Source organism: Crocodylus siamensis, chromosome 4 (genome assembly GCF_052110815.1).
Source record: "Crocodylus siamensis isolate JL-2025a chromosome 4, ASM5211081v1, whole genome shotgun sequence".
Taxonomy (NCBI): Eukaryota; Metazoa; Chordata; order Crocodylia; family Crocodylidae; genus Crocodylus; species Crocodylus siamensis.
Window position 1 is genome coordinate 23,711,086 of NC_143398.1, and position 17,543 is coordinate 23,728,628.

Below are 17,543 nucleotides of genomic sequence, written 5' to 3' on the forward strand. Positions count from 1 at the left end.
TAAAATTATAAGCTTTCCCATGGCCCAAAAATAATCAGAAGGACCTTAGAAAATGTAGGTAACATTTGTTAATCATCGTCACTTTTACAGAGTCCATCTAGTTAGTGTTTGAACTAGAGAACCAGTGACAGAAACAGGGCCTGCTTCCTACCTTCATGAACCTTGTCTTTAGCTTGCCTAACACTTTACATTAGACAAGTCATGCAACCTTTTCCCTGAGAATCACAAGTTCCCTGTTTAGTGCAGACCTTTAAACAATTATCCATGAGAAACCTCCAGCTAAAGGAGTATCTTTCTTTTTTGTCTCAAGAAATTCTGCTGATTCTTTGATAAGCTGTTAAAATCACCTTTTCCTTTCTTTCACTTCCTATGCATATCTGTGTGCACAGGTGTGTTAGAAGCAAAATTTGCATCATCTCCTGATGGACATTTACCTAGCACCTATGAGGCTGCATCTGCTGCTGTAGCTGGGCTTACCCCTACACACTCATCTCTGAATACCCAAGTATGAAGATTTCTGTGTCAGTCTCTTCCCAGCCTGGGTCAAGATGACCATACCTGGTATTACAAGGTGGAAGCTCAATGGCAGCTGCTCTGTCACTGTGGGGGTTAGGGTCACTCCCTCATGTCTTCATAACAAGGCAAAATGCCTTTAGGTGAGCTTAGGCTTATTCAGATTAGAAAGGAGGTGCTTGAGTGGGGATTTCCAATAGGTGCACACTTTCCACTTCATCTGGACCCACTGATTCGAACACAACCAGCCCTTCCAAGTGCCCCTTCACTAAGCGAGAGCTAACAGTTGGTGGGCTGGTGTCCCCCTGTGTCTATCTATGATTCAATTGGGAGATCTGTCGTGGTCTGTGTCTAGGAATACAGATACAAAGAACACACTGGAGAGCTCAGCTTTGTCCCCCTCTGTCAACAATTGCCTTAGTTTATCCGGTAGGGGTCCTACGCTACCCTGCATCTTCCTTTTGCTCCCTATATACCTCACAAAGGACTTTTTGTTGTCCTTAATTTTTGTCATCAGCCTAAGTTCTAACTCCTGCTTTGGCCTTCCTAACTGACTCCCTTTAAGTGTGAGCCAGGGAGGTATACTCCTCCTTGGTAGCTACCCACTGTTTCCACAGCCTGCATTCCTCTTTCTTTGCTCTTAATTTTTCCTGGACTTCCCTGTTGAGCCAAAAGGGCTTATTGTCCCCTTTTATGTGGAACGGGATTGTCTCCTTCTGTGCCCATAGTTTCATAGTTGGTAGGGTCGGAAGGGACCTGAGCAGATCGTCAAGTCTGACCCCCTGTCACAGGCAGGAAAGGATGCTGGGGTCAAATGACCCCAGCTAGGTGGCTGTCTAGCCTCCTTTTGAAGACCCCCAGGGTAGAAGCCACCACTGCTTCCTAGCCTGAATCTGCTCTGTCAGCTTATGGCCGTTATTCCTTGTTACCCCCGGCAGTGCTCAGGGGAACAGGGACTCTCCCATTCAAGGCCCAGGATCTCCTGGATCGCTCCCTTGAGAAACGACCACCCTCCCTCAGCCTCCAGTTCACCAATGCTCTTGAGGCTTAACACCTCACTAATTAATCTCCTGAGCACATTAAAATTAGCCTTTCTGAAGTCTAGCACTTCAGCCCTGCTGGCTAGTTTACCCACCCTTTGCCAGATACTGAATTCAATCCTTGTACCTGCAGATTCCCCACCAGGTCATCCCCTGTAGCTAACATCAAGTCCAGCAAGTCGGATCATATACCTCCTGTGCTAGGTGGAGGTCCCGAATGCAGGTTAAGAACCTCTGTGAACGGTTAGATTTGTCTGATGGCTCCTCCCAGCAGATGTCAGGGTAGTTTAGGTCACCCGTGACAACCATATCTCTTGACCATACGGCTCTGAGAGGTGTCTGGATAATTCCAGGTCTAGCTCATCCTCCTGGTGTGGAGGTCTATAGTAGACCCCCACTACCACGTCCCTTTTTCCCCGACCCCCTTGTATCCTGATCCACAGTACCTCAGTTTGGCCCTCCTCTGATCCCATCCTGATTATAGAGGATGTATATTGTTCTTTAACATAGACAGCAACACCTCTCCTCCTTTTTTTTCTCCACTATCCCTCAATGCCTATTGCCCAATTGTAAGTAGGGTCCCACCAGGTTTCAGTTAGTCCAACCAGTGATCTAGATAGACAGTGGCTCCTCCTACTTAGAGAGGATGTGGGAGAGGGTAAAGACAGCAGAACTAGACTTCCTCTTTAAGTCTTTTTCTCAGACTGAACCAGCAGCCCATCCTTTTTTCTACAAGGGCATCAAACCCACCCTTTCCATGATGTACACATGGCAGGGGTGCACGATGCACACATGGCAGGCTGTGGCAGTCTCAAGGTCTCCAGCGCAGCTTTGTATCTTGGATTCCAGCGGCATGCCATAGCCCCAAATTTTAAGACCCTCTACAACCTTCATGGGCCATACAACATGGCTCCATGGGCTGGATCCAGCCCTCAGGCCATAGATATCTCTGGTCAGAAGGTACCAGGAGGCAAGGACCCCCTCATATTTGTGGGTTGAGATGAAACAGAGACAGAGCCCTGTCATGATAACTACGGGCCCACAGGATACACCTATGTGCTCAGCACATGACACAAGCAGCTCATCCCTCCTCTAATATCAACCTGACCATTTATGACAATGCTAAGGTTCAGGGTCAGTACACAGTGGAGGAAAGTTGTTCAAGATGGATATAATATTTTTGCCTTAAAAACAACAAATAACATAAAAGTTACATTAAAGAGAATACCATTTAGGGTTTAATATAAAGCACTTGAAGATCAAACACTGGGATCATGCTTACCTCTGCAACCTTAATTCTGTCCCATTGTATGCATGCATTATAGTACTGTCTTTAATATTATATGGTTACATGCCATTTCTTCCAACAGAACCTCTTGCTTTACTTGTGACAGGTTAGGATGTTATGTCTTATGCTGTGTCAGAACTGACTGTGTTACTAATTTACTACGAGGTTAGACCAGGAATGGGCAATTATTTGGGCCTGTGGGCCACATAGGCAGTTCTTGGGAGCTGTTGCAGGCCAGACAGCACCTCCTCCACCCCCCACAGCAGCCCAGAGCCCATGTGGCCTTAGACTCCTCCCCACTACCACCACGAGTGCCCAGCAGCAGCTAAGTGCAGAGCCTCAGTCCTGCCCCTGGCCCACCCTGCACCCAGTCTGGCCTTGCCCCGGTCAGAGCAGACCAGCTCCAGGAACCCGTGTGCACAGCCCCAACCCTGGCCTACCCCACGCCTGCTGTGGACTGCCTGTCCACACTGAGCAGAGGCAGCAACAGTAGTAGCTGGGTAGAAGCTGCTGGTAGTCCTGGGGGAAAAGCAACCCCTCCCTGTCACTGCTGCCAGGCCCTTCTTTGCTGCAGCCACCCAGAGCCTGTGCCTGGGCTGGCCTGTGGCTCCTTTCTACTGCCGTCACCCCCACCTCTGGGCCACACAGTGGGGCAGCAGTGGCAGTGGGGAAGAGCCTCAGGGCAGCCTGGGTATAGGCTCTTGGCAACTGCAGCAAGAAGGGCCCAGCAGCAGTAAGCGGGATGTGCCACTTTTCGCCTACACCTAGAAGCAGCTTCTCCCCAGCTCCCGCCACCGCTGCTGCTGCTTAGTGTGGGCAGCGGGTCCACAGCAGGCATGGGATGGGCTGGGGTCATGACCATCCATGTGGATTCTTGTTGGTCTAGAGCAGGTCTGCTCCAGCTGGGGTGAGTCCAGAGCAGGCATGGGATGAGCCAGGGTTGGGGCTGTGCATACAAGTCCCTGCCAGTACTATGGGGCTGAGGTCAGTGGTGGTGGTGGCCAGAAGGAGCTGCCACTGCCTGTGCTGCCTAGAAATGCAGTCCAGCTGCAGAGCTGCTCCAGCCACACTGCAAGCCTGGGGGCGGCAGCACACGCCATGGACTGGACGGTATCTGGGCCAGGCGGGACTGAGGGGCCCGCTGCAGGATGGACAAAGTCCCTCTGTAGGCAGGATCCAGCCCGCAGGCCATATTTTGCCTACCACTAGGTTAGATTATCGATTTGTATAGGATAGTTTGGATAGGGATGTTCCTGCCTCAGTAAGGGGGTTGGACTGAATGACCTACTAAGGTCCCTTCTAGCCCTACTTCTGTGATTCATTCAGTCTGTAAGATGGACACACATGCTTTTCCTGTTGTAGGCAACTGTAAATCTAACTTTTCCTAACTTTGTCTTTCCAGCCTCTGCAACATACATTTGACATGCATGTTTGATTCATGATCTATGTATTTCTGTGTTACACATGTGGTTACAAAACTGTCAGAGAGATTTCATTTCCTCTCTAGAGGGACTAAATTTCTACAAGTAGACTGTATCCAGTAAGGTTTCCTGCACTCTGTATCCAGTAAGGTTTCCTGCACTCTTAACAGTGTCATGTATGTGAGAATCTGGTTTCTTCTTTGCTATGCTTGTAGGTATTGGTCTCTTGTGAAATACATGCAGTTTTGTGCAGAGCTGTGCTTTTGGAGCAGATAATTTCCAGTTACTAGCTATAGGATAGAGTATAACTGGTTTTGCTGATTACTTTACAGTTACTTTAGACCTGATCTAAAGCTCATGGAAGTCATTGACTCCTTTGGATAGTGTCCCAATTCCTTAAAATAATGCATTAAAATAAATTATGCTCTTGTTAACATCCCTTCCCAGCTAAGTGTTTGTTACCTTGGGTTGCAAAATATCTTGAATCAGATCCAATATAATTCTAGATTTATTAATTACATGCAACTTACCAAATCCAAAAGCGCTAGAACCACCAATACTTTGGGAAGCCTGAACACTGGTAGATGTGTAGAGTCCTGTTACCAGTAAGCCATCAAAGAAGGTACTTGTTGAAATGGTGACTGAAAAAGAAAAAAAAAGGAAAATAATGTAATAACTTTCGAACAGTATGCTGGATTCTATACTCAAACTCTACAGACAGGATTCTGACACCCCTCATTACATTGACCGCAAACTTCACTCCAGCAGAAGTAAGTGGAGATTCTCTTAGAGCAGAGTACTTTGGATAAGAAGGGTAGCAACCTTCTGCTCCAAGACCAAATAATGCATTTCAGTTCAGTGCAAAGGAAGAATCCTGAAATACCTCAAACAAAGAGAATACTTTGGTGACCATAAGTTTGTTTGCAAAACTAATATATGTAAAATCAGCTTTGCTCAATGTAATCATCTGTCTGATTTTAGTTTTTACTTTTGTATTTTTTTCAGGGTTTATATATAGAAAAGAGTCTGTATGATTTTTTACTGATAAATTAATCAGAAATAATTTGTCATTAATAATCTGTAGCATGAAGCAGACAAATTGTGCATTACAACACAATTTCAAATTAATATAAAAAGGTTAACCTCCTCTCCATCTGCCTGATGTATTTTCTTACTTAAAAACAAAAACTAAAAACCTTATTCTACTGTAAATTAAATACACTTTTTTTTGGGGGGGGGAATCAAATATTATTGTCACTTGAACTGGTCTCTCAAAATCCCATAGTAAGTGGCATAAGTAATAAATCAAGGTTTATAGCATTGCTCTCCATGGATTTCAAATGAGTACTACATGCCAACTGTAATACACATTAAAGTATTAAATGGTTAAGTCATGTGGACATAGGTTATCACAGAACAAATGTATTGAAATAGTTAATTGGATACCATTTTGAAAATACATTTAGACATATTAGGAAAATTATCATTTTCTTAACACTTATTTTTTAACTTAAATACACAAAGACAGATACACAAACACACATACACATGCATTACAAAATCACCAACTTCACAGTTTTTGGAGAATTTATTTTTTAAATAGTTATTCTCAAATGTTTGCTTTGGGGTCTTATCAGATTGTTTATCCATTTATACAGGAAAGTCTGAACAGCACCTGCTTGAGTGGTTCTAACTTGGAAAGACCAGACTTATTATGTAATAGCTTTTCTTCCTGCAATATAAATGCAATGTACATCACATGCTGTCTGTCTGGAAGGACTTCCCTGATCCTACAATACCAGGCAACCCCCTTCACCTTTTTACAGTCTGTTGTTGAATTCCATTTTTCTTGACATTCTGCCAACTACTTGCTCATACAACACAGCTACACTTTTTAAAAAATGGAACAAACATTTTAAAATATTCACAAATAAATACGTAAATAAATAAATAAAACAAGCAACTAAATAACATGATATACGTTAACTCCTTTCTCATTTCCCCTCTCATCCTAATACCTTCCTTTCATGCCCTGCTTACTTGTGTTGTAATCAACATTGTAAGGTCACTTTATTCCAATTTCTGCATACCATTCTGCATGCCTACAGTATATATATATAGATGCATCATCCCACTGTACACACACACACACACACACGTTCTCAGGTCCCAGACCTAGAGAGAGATGCAATATGCAAAGTCTCACTGACTTCAGTGGGATGATGCATTTTTTGATGTAACACTAGGGTGGCCATTGGTCCTGTTTTTAAACCCTTTGTCCCCTGTCCATTTCTAAATGAGGAATAGACTGCAAAATGTCCTGTTTTTCAGTTCACTGATGGAAATACATGTCAATCATTTCTCTTTATGACTCCATGGGCTGTGCCTAGAGGTAGGGTGGTGCACAGCCAGGAGGAGGAGCAGGGTTCTGAGCCAGCCAGGGAGGGAGTTGGCCTTTTTTGCTAGCCCCACCACTTGCTGCTGATTGGTCAAGGCGACGAGTGGTTTCCTCTGTCCCCTCACCAAAGGGATGTCCTGTATTCTGCGGATGTCAGTGGCCACCCTATGTAACACACAGACCTTAGAGTGACCATTACAAGCCTTCCTCCTCCTCTTCCTCCTCACTTTGCACCCCCCTCCTTTTTTTTTTAAGATATAGAAATCAACACTGGACTGATTAAAATCTCCTCCCCAAAATGGCTTTGTCACTCTATGCTTTCTTTCGCCCACTAGAAAAATGTGCCGAGGAGAGATTAACTGAAGCACCCATAAAGCACTAGTTCATTTTTCTACCCCATCACCATCTAAGTAAGAACATTTCTAAGACATATATCAATGCAACAAATCTATTCTGGCTGCATCTTCAACAGTCATTCAGTGGTTAAGCTTGGAAACATACAGATCCAAGTGATTTTTTTCTTCTTTTTTTAATATGTTCTTGTAAAAGGCATGTAGCCAATGACAGAGTTAATGTTTTTTAACTAAAGAAGTAACTTTGTTTGAACTCCTTTTTAACTCAAGGAGTAACATTCAATATATTTACCTCATTGTTGAATAATTTACATTGTAATTACTACCATTTCCAACAGGAGGAAAAACAGGAGATTGACAGTTCTACTCTGCATTTTGGATTTTGTATCATCAGAACACATGCATTGTCAAACAAACAGAAAACAAAGGTGATCAGACTTCTATAAAATATTTTGGGGCAAAACAATGAATGCTTTCTACTTCTGATTTTGACACATTAAAATACAGAGCTTATTCTTTCTTTTGTACTCTTTATGCTGGAAAAAAAACAAATGCATGCTGAAAAATATGCTTGAATGTCATTTTGAAGACAAGAAAAACAGTAGGTGAAAAGCATTGATAGAGTATGGGCACAGGGCCAGTATTATGCTGCCATTTTGTTTCACTGTTGGATAGCACCTTACTCTTTATTGAATAGGATATAATGTAATTTCCTGCTGTGAGCAGGTGACCAATCTCTCTCTGAAAAGGAAGGGATATTTTACAATGTCTGTATTTGATTTTGGACATATTTGTGTGATCACCAATCCCCAGTTTTCATGAACAAGTAATAGGTCAATTTTTATTGTTGAAAAATATCCAACACAGTATGGCTTCCTCATTAAGTCTGCTGGAAACTGAAGAATGCCTTTAGCATATTTTTATAATGGAGCACTAGGTTGTTATTATACATGTGTCATACATTTCTGAATAATTTCAGAGTGAGTTCAGCAAGAAAAAAAACCTGTGACATTATTGGATATCATTTTTAGTATCTTTTCTCCTTATTCAACAGGGAAAACATCAAGTGGTTCATGAAAGCAATATTAACTTTTAAGAAGTATAGTATATCATTAACAAGCATGAAAGAAAAAGCTATGATACTATATAGCTAAACAGGTAGGACCATTGCTTTATATTCAAACTAGGCTTCTTATTATAGACTATATATTCCTTTTCTTGCTCTAGAACAACAGTCAAAAACATTCCTTCTAGATTCAGTTATCTTTGCATACTGGATGGCTCCTAATGCTCTCAGCAGAAAAGATTTGCAGCACTGGGAAGTAGAAACTAAGGTGAAGGCCTATCTGAAGGGAGTGGCCTCAACCTTGCAGGTGGCAGCTCTGTGACCACTGCAATTATGTTTTGAGAGACTGCGTGTGACCTGGTAGGGAAGTCCTTATATTCTCAACTCCCAAAGCATCTGTCCTTATGATGACCAGGGAGGACTATTCCTCTCAATTCCCTAGCCACATTAGTGAGAAAAACCAAGGACATACTCTTGGGGAGTTGGGATCCACTGGGCTGCTTTTAAAAGCTGTGCTAAAGGCATCAATCCAGCTGAGAAGTGGGATGCCACCACATACTGTCACTGAGAGTACTGGAAGGCTTCCAGAAGCCAGTGGCAGACTGCCCAGTAGGGAATCATCAGTGGCTAGGAGGGGATTCTGATTCGACTGTCTATTTACAGACACATTGCCAGGAAAATGACAGGAATCACATGAGAAAGCCACTGAAATCAGGAAGCTCAAAGGCAAGCATGTCAGATGCCCATATAGTGTGCCCCCAGCCATTCTGAAATAGATTAGCAACAGAAACTGAGAACAGAATACATCTTTTCCTGAAGTTTGATATGGGCACACTAGAAGAAATGCTACAAAAGAATATGATAGGACAATAACGTCCTGCCAAGTTGATAGGCAGATCTGGTAACTTCCCGTATGGAATCTGATTTTCAGTTTCTTATAACTTAGCCAAGCTTAAACTATTCCTGAGAGAACCATGGGATGGGATTGGCAGAAATTTCCCATGCCAGCTACTCACTTCAAGTTGATTTTTTCTAGAAAATTTCAGTCAAAAATGTTTTAGCTTTTTTCAAGAATGAATTGAGTGAAAAATATGTTGCTTTGCTCACCCTAAATTCTATCAGTCTCCCTTCTGAGTATCTTTAGCACCTCTGGATGTTAAACAGGGATTTGGAATTGAGCAGTGTATAGCTTTTGTGTCAAAAAGACAACCTGTGCTGTCCCACAAACTCGGGTAAGTTATAAGCCTATGAAAAATTGTAGTTTAACTTAAGCAACTAAAAATCTCTGAAGATCCCATCTTTGTGTAGCATGCCTGAGATTCCCACAGCTTTCAGTGCTGTCCAGTTAAGTTTGCTGGAACACAATCAATTAAATGTAATTCCACCTAAATATGCAGATTTGTTGAAGCTGGAATTCTTCATGGAGATGTGTCATTCTCAGTGACATTTTAATTTTCTTTGATTCTCTGCTTCCATGGTCCTCTCAGAAAAGGGCACTCCTAGGCATGTCCTACCCACCCACTCCCACTTGCACATACCAAACCCTGAAATATGGCAGTGGGGTGTCCATTAAATCCACTCAAGCACTCCAAAAACAAAGGGCTTGAGAGAGCAGCCATGTGGCACACCTCCAAAGCAGCTTCACTGCTTTATTTCCAGCTCTCTGCAAAGCTGACATCAGCAGCACACCAGCCAAGGCCCAGGCAGGAGGGCAGGAGGAACGAGGAGGCTCTAACCGCAGAATAGGGAATGTGTACCCTGTGACAGGTTCAGGACTCACTGCTGCGCTGGCATCCATGTGCCCAGCCTGAGGGTGAGCTGGTCAGCACCATGCGGCTGGAAGGATTGCCACCAGTTGGTCCAGTGCCAGAAGGCTCTGGGCTTAAAGGAAGCCCAAAAGCAGAGCCAGGGGAGACAGAAGAGGGAGCACTGGCAGCAGAGCCAGAGGCTCTCCCCATGGCCAGAAGGCACCCAGCATTTCTGTTTGGGACCAGCACACCTGGAGGGACAGCACATGCCTGTAGCATCACTGGGGCACTTGAACAGCACCTGGATGTGCAACCCATAGCCACAGGGAGCTGATAGCTCTCCCTGGGCCTAAAATCCCCAGCAGAAGTCTGAATCACTGAGACAGCCCCCAGGTACCGCAGCAGATGCCAGCCAGATTGCTGCAGCTGGCAGGTCGAGTGGCCAAAATCCAATAGTGCTCCCCAACACCTGTGATGATCCTCCCAGGAGCATGCAGGTCAGCTGGGGCTAGGAGAGGGTGGTCCAGTGGGCACTGCCAAAGCCTCCTGAGGGGAGAACCCAGCATGGGACCCTACTAGCACCACACACCCCTGTCGAGCATTCACAGAGCCAGAGCCCTGGCAGGGGACTTGCAGGACTGTAAGCAGTGTGTGGGTGCAGAGGGATGTACCTTGCAGCATTATAGCACTGGGCTGGGTGGAATTCAGTCCAGGAAGCATGCCCAGCAAAGCCACATCCTTGACTTAAGAATCTGTGGGGGAAGGGTGCGCCATGCATCAACATATGCCACACACTGAAGGAAAATGCTTGGCATGGGGCATTGTTGCCCTTCCCACTGCACCATCCCAGCTATTTTAGTTGTCTTATCACTACATTGTAATTTTCACAAATCTACAGGGCTGCAGCCAGACGTCCTGTAGCCATCCTCATCATTGGCCTTCAACACAGGACGAGAAAGCCCTCCTGTGCTCATCACCACATCTGAGCATCCTCAAGGCTGATTCAAAATACCCAAGTGGAAAGGGGTGGGGTGCAGAGGAGGAGAAGCCCCACTGAAGATGTGTCAGCAAAGTCACCAAGGTTCCTAGGGGACCCAGTGAACACCACCTCCAGAGGTAAAACCCAACTTAATAACAAGTTGTGGCAAGTGAATAGACCCCAGCATGACATAGCCAAGGAGGTGGGGTATGACCATCGGCTGATTCAGTGGTCGTGAGCTTGTCACATGTGCACTCTACATGGGCAAAAGAAGGGAGCCCTATGCATGTAGAGGAGTATGGCTCTGTGTGCCCATGCCATACAAAAGGGCTAAGAACAGAACGTGTATCTGTATGGGGCACTGTAATAAACACATAAGGTTTTGAAATGGGGCCCAGCCACTAAAAACTCACAAAAAAATTAGGGCGGGGTGCCTCGAGTCTAAAAAAGAAAAGGATGAAAATCACTATCCTATGATCACTACTGCCCAGAAAGAAAGACAGAGAAAGCAATCTAAAATGGGAACCCAAGAGGGCCTTCAGGGTTTTGTTGTTGTTTTGGGGTTTTTTTAATCATATATCAGAGAACATTCTATTTATTCAATATGATACTACTTCACTTGAGAGGTTCTGCAGCTCTTAATTTGTTTTCAATGTGGAATGAAAGCAAATTTAAAAACATTGAAAGCTGTCACAAAATGGAACTGTCACTCTCCAAGTTGTTCCACTGGCCAGACTGTGCTTGCTTTGTCTACGGTGAACAACTGAGACTTGCAGTATTTTGTCCCAGACTACAAGGCAAAGCAAAACTTCCTCTGCAATGGCTGCTCCTAGATGAACTGAAGCAAGGTGAGCCTTGGCACTGGAACTCATGCAGGGGCCCCTCTCTCCAGCACTCCCAGTGATAGGGCTGCTGGCAGACCGGTATACTGGAAAAAGAAGAGACAAATGCTTGGGCCAAAGGGTGGGTGAAGGAATTAAACTGGGATAAGGACCTTGGTGAAACTGGGAGCCAGCACGGGAGGAATGATAATTGAGGGTGGGGAGATAGATTTGGCAAAGAGCAAGGGGTAAGGAAGAAGAAGTGGGACTTGTGGGAGAACAAGATAGAACAAAAAGCCTGAGGTAGGAGAGGCTGGGACAAGGATTTGAGGAGAGGGTTACTGTGTGAGAGTAAGATTGGATGATGAGCCCAGAGAAAGAGTACAGGATTAGAAGTTAAGGATGATATTTCTTTGTCTGGATAACTGCTGGAGACAGAATTTGGGACTTAGTCTTCTTCTGGGAGGGATAGAGACCTGGTATATTGAGCCCAAATGATAGGTTTCTGGTTTGCTTGAGGTTTTTTTGCTTGTTATTTTTTTTAAGGCTAGGAAATTATGGCTGCTTACAGATGTTAAAAACACAAACAAACACAGTGCTTTACTTTAAACTCGGCACGCTCCTGTGTTGAGCCCAGTGCAAAACCAAAAGAAGGATCACGTTAGTTGGACCTGGCTCACCCAATGTCTATGAAGATCAGGCACTTTAGTGGGGCTTTTTTGGTGCTTGTCCCTCAGAGCTGATTCAATCAGCTATGAGAGACTAGCACCAAAAAGCCCCACTAAAGCATGCAATCTATACAGATTCTGTGGAACTGGATCAAACTGCTGCTTCTAGTAAGGTGCAGGATTTTTATTAACATCTAAAGGCAGCTTACTATGTTTAAAGACCAATATAAAAATGTGGCAGTGGTGAGCATTTAGGAGTTAGAAAATGCCAAAATGAAGGTTTCCTGTCCAATTTTTTTCAGATTTCTTGTACGTATACATTGTGATAAGGTGTTTTATTACTGTTTTTCCAAAGGATTGTAGTGCATTAGTATGCATTTCAAGAGTCTTGCAATCTAACTGTCCATGGAAAATACCCACTAATGCTCATCTCCTGCACAGTGGTTTTCAATTCCACATGTTGCAAACTTCACCTAAAACAAATACATGCATATAGGCGTGATCTTGCAAGGTGCTGGTGGTCCCCCTATTACCAAGACCTGACACTTAACCTGCTGAGAAAACTGCTAGAGCTTTCTATGATTGGGCTTTATAAGAGTAGTTTTCAGAGGTAATTTGGTGCCTCCAAAAAAACCTTCAAGTGATGCTGGTAGCTGTCACCTCTCAAAAGGAAGTCAGGTCAATAGGAAATGCCACAAAAAAAGCAGATGCCTAAAATGAGCCTATATCTGGGAACAGCCGCAGCACTCAAGAGACAAACCAGATTTTTAAACTTTATTTTACTTATTGGCATCTCAAGGACTTTATTGCTGCAGTTGGGAGTTCACTTCATTAATATTTCCAGTGCAATCTGATGAAGTAAACAGATAAGATGTGTCCTTAATTCTTCTTTAGAAGAATTCTTCACATTCTAAATGTAGATGTATATTGGGTAGCATTCAAAAATGCTGCTGAGTCAATTAATCTGACCATAAAGGCAGAAAAACAGCTAGGAAGAAGCCAGAGATGACTCTGACTATGACAATTATTTTAGGAGGCAGCCAGCGCTATCAGCCCTCACTTGAAGTATGCTGATTTTCTGCAATTGGTAAGCAGGAATCACTCGCCCCTGGAACTCATTTCAGAGCAGAAAAATTTATGGAGTAATCAAGGCAAATTATAATTTGATCAGCTCTATGCAACATTTTACTGGACCAATCCCTTACCAGGTCTGCTCCTTGTGGCCAAGATTATAATTTAGAGAATGTACTATAGCTATGATGGTCACAGCTTACTTTTTAATTGTCTCTCATTTCAAGGCAGAACAAAGCTACTGCAATCATTTGATTATTTCTCCTTCTACATCAGCTCATTTCCAGCATGCTGAAAGCTTTGCCTGATCTCCATCCCTGTCCATTCATTCCCTTTTATTCCACCCAAAAGAGAAGTAGCAACCTTCTATTATACCACTGTCCCACTCCTCCCTTAGTAGCTCCTATCCCCTTTCCCACCCTTTTCAGACCCTACCCTATTCCACCCACTTCAAGTGCAGACAGAAGTGCAGCTCCCCATTGTAACTGAAAATGCTTGGCAGGAAACGCTCTAAGTTACAATGATCCCCTGGGCCAAACAGAAGTTCACTATTGATTCCAGGGGGGAAGACAGTGTTGTCTGTGCATCTGCATCTAGTTTCTCCTAGCAAAAGACCCGCCTTCCTGCCAGTTCCCTGCCAGTCCAAGCTGTTTTCAGAATGAGAGGGGGGGGAAGGCAGCAAACAAAGTTTATTCTATGGGTTCTCCAGTTGCTGCTGGAGGGTGGGATGGCTGAATTGCCCCACCCTCCAGCAGGGCCTGGAAAAACCCAGACCAAACTCCCTCCACTCCCTTTCCCCCCTTACACTCTGAAAACAGTGACGTACTGGCAGGCAGCACAGACACAAGGGCCTTCAACACAGGACGAGAAGACACTCTGTTTAGAAACATCTTCAATGAGGGTTCAGATTTTCACCCAATAAGCTGTTTTTTAAGTAGTCTGCAGCTGTGTACTTGTGTTTAGTTATGACTATAAACTACTTTCTGTTGCCAGATCGAGTGAAAATTGTCACTTCTATCTATACCCTTCATGGCCTATCTGTTCCTGAACTCTGCCTTTGGAAAGTGGTATACTTGTTGTCCCCAGGCTTCAGACCAGGTAACATAGTGGCCTCCACAAGGTTAGTGACACTTGGCAGTTCTATAGTGTAATAACTCATGTTAAGGAGACAGATGCACATCTGCAGAACAAGGTTAACTTTCACTAACGAGGCTGAACTATACAAAGGTTTTTCTGAATTCACCGCTCATCTGGTATAATATAGGCCAGTCTGACAGAATTAATTCACAGATCACGGAGTCATTTGAAAGGACTTTTTATTAGAGAAAAGGGACATGTCCAGATGAGCATGGATGTGCTGTATGCAGGGCTCCAGATCTGTTTGCAATGCTGCACACTACGCATGCCACACGTGCAGGCATTCTCCGCACTGCTAATTGGTAGCACAGGGGAGTTTTCTGACATTGGGAGATCCCAGAGTCAAAAACCCCCACACCTTAAAAAAGCTAGGCAGTGTACATGGCAGCAGTGTACGCTGCCAGAAACCAGAACCTGGCCAGCTGGAGCCATGGACTGGCTGCTGCCCAGGCTCTATGCTGCAGATTGCTGCAGGTGCAGCCCCCAGAGGCCCTCAGGACCCCAGGTAAGGCTGTTGGGGCCAGCACAGGTACTGGCTCCAGCCTCCCCTACCCCACCCGGGGCAACAGGCTGCAACCCAGAGCATGAGTGCACAGGCCTTTCCCAGGAACAAGCAGCAGCAGCACATATTGCATCACTGCTGTATGTCCCTGGGGAAATGCATGTTCCTGCTCCTGGGGGAGCGCCCAAAGATATAAAAAATGAAACATGAGTGGATTCAAGTATGAAGTAATCAAGGCTATACTTAATCCTTATATACTGTTTATACAAACTGCATAGATCTCAATGCCCAACTTGTACATTCATATACCATGGAATAAATAGGAACTATGCTTATGACAAATAGGATCACTTCAAACTGAAATCTCTTGCAAAAAATTGGACATTTCTGCATCAGAACTAGAGTAACTATCTTTCAGACTGTTCAAGGTTCAAGGTCAAAACCAGCACGTTACTAAATTGCAATATCGCATCATGTAGCATGTGCTTCAGTGATATTCCCCATCATATTAGGGGTTTGACTTAATATACCACAATTGCAGAAGAAACGCTCAAAAAAAACACATTCAAAGAGAGAACAGTCTTAAGTATTAATATAATTTGTTCCTTTCTGCAGATCTCACCTCATCTCTGTTCTTGTAGATAGAAACCCTAAATGTCTGAGTGATACAGATAATATTTCCAATAATTCTTCTTTTCTTTCCTTACTCAACAAGAATGTCAAAGGAAGGGTATGTACCAGTAAATATTTTTTGCTGGGTGCAAGTTATGCAATTTAGTAGGATATCCTAGTGCGTGTAAATTCTCTACATATGTCAGAAAAAACAAGTATTAAAAGATTAAAAATTATAGTGAACAAGCTACAATGTATGTGAGCCCTTCCTTTGACTTCAATGGGCTTTGGACTGTCCTGGAAGTGTGAACCATATTCTCTTTTAGTTTAAATGATACAGCACATGAAGTTCCAAGTAGCACCTGTGACGCACAATATCTATGGATCTCTGATAGAAGGTTCCAAGCAATCCAACAGAATGTAATGCCACAGACAGTACAGCAAACTATGCCTCCAGGACTGTCCAGATAGTAAGAAACAACTGCAACAGAAAGCTATCCCACCTGCCAACTGAGAAAGTGGCTGTTTCCGCAAGTCTAAAATTTGTTCAAAGGGAATGAGCAGTCATACTCAAAGAATTAAAAGTTGACAGCATGACAGGTATACACCTTTCACAGTAGGAGAGGAGAGGGAGGTATGGCTGGGACCAGTTAGAGAATGTATATGCTGCCTAGGCATAAATGCCCAATGTAGATTATATATAAAAGCAGAACAGCATATGCAGAGATAAAAAATGACAGGAGACTCGTCAGCCTCATAAAATTCTAATCTGACCCCGAGAAAGAGTTGGAGGAGACCTGCTCACTTTTAATTACAAGATTACTGTCATAATCATTCCAGTTTCTGGCAGGTGAATTATCCGGATGATACTCAAGCAAGAATTGTGATTAAGAAACTGAAGGTGCATTTTGCATGATATGGTATACCTGATACACTATGCACAGAAAGTAGTCCACAGTACAGATATCAAAAATTCAACAAAAAACATGAATTTGAAGGGGTGTGTCCAGATTACCGTGCATGTGCAGTGTGCGTCTCCCAAAAGCTGTTTGGGGCACTGCAAATAGCATGCAGCTAATTTGCAACATGGCACAAAAGTTTGACACTGGGAAATTCCAGTGTCAAAAAAAGCTGTGGAAAAAAAAAAAAAGTGGCGTGGCACATACAGCAGCAGTGTGCACCACCAGAACTGGAGCCTGGCTGTCCAGAGCCATGGTCTGGCATCCGGCCAGGCTCTGTGTGGCTAGATTGGCACTGCTGCTGTCTCAGGAGGCCCCCAGGATCCCAGGTAATGCTGCTAGGGCCAGCCTCCTCTACTCCACTCAGGACAAGCTGCCCCATACCCAACCCCACAAGCTGGGATGTGCACAGCAGGAAAAAGCAGTGGCACAAATTTCTGCCACTGCTATTTTTGCCATGGTATATGAATTCCCCTGCATGTGGGGATGCACCCAAGCTGTTTTCCCCATAGGAACAGGAAGGCAGTCATCAATAAAGACAGCCAAGAAACTAATGACAAAGGCAAATGGACAGGAAGGGTCTGATCTGGCACTACAACCTCCCAGGAAGTAAACAATAGCCCAGCACAGGGACTTCTGAGCTAAAGAACCAAAAATATGCTTGCAAGGGGAGAGAATCTGATGTAGCCCTGGAGAGGAACAACAGGGAGTAAAGAGAAGTAGTTAAGGAAATGCCAAGCTTAGTAGAAAGGAGTCAACTGTTCCTTCAACTGCTCCCGGGTGCTGCATCTACATGTTCAGTCAGGAGAGCAATTTGAACCAGGGTGGAGCAGCCACTGCCTCACAGGGGACATGGGGGGGTCAGGCCTGGCCTCCAGGTGGCTGAGTCAGGTGGTAGAGAGGCTGGCAGGAGCCAGGGGCCTGGTCCCTGGCTGGGTGAGCTGACCAGGCAAAATTTGCATCCAGT

General features: G+C 44.2%; 1 protein-coding gene across 1 annotated transcript in view; it reads right to left on the reverse strand.

Moving 5' to 3' along the window:
- The window catches only part of RELN (reelin), a 567,367-nt gene that overhangs the window by 479,944 nt on the left and 69,880 nt on the right, over positions 1-17,543 (reverse strand). The window contains exon 2 of the mRNA XM_090041978.1: positions 4,793-4,903. Coding sequence (XP_089898104.1) covers positions 4,793-4,903 — 111 coding nt within the window. The remainder of the gene's footprint in view (positions 1-4,792; positions 4,904-17,543) is intronic.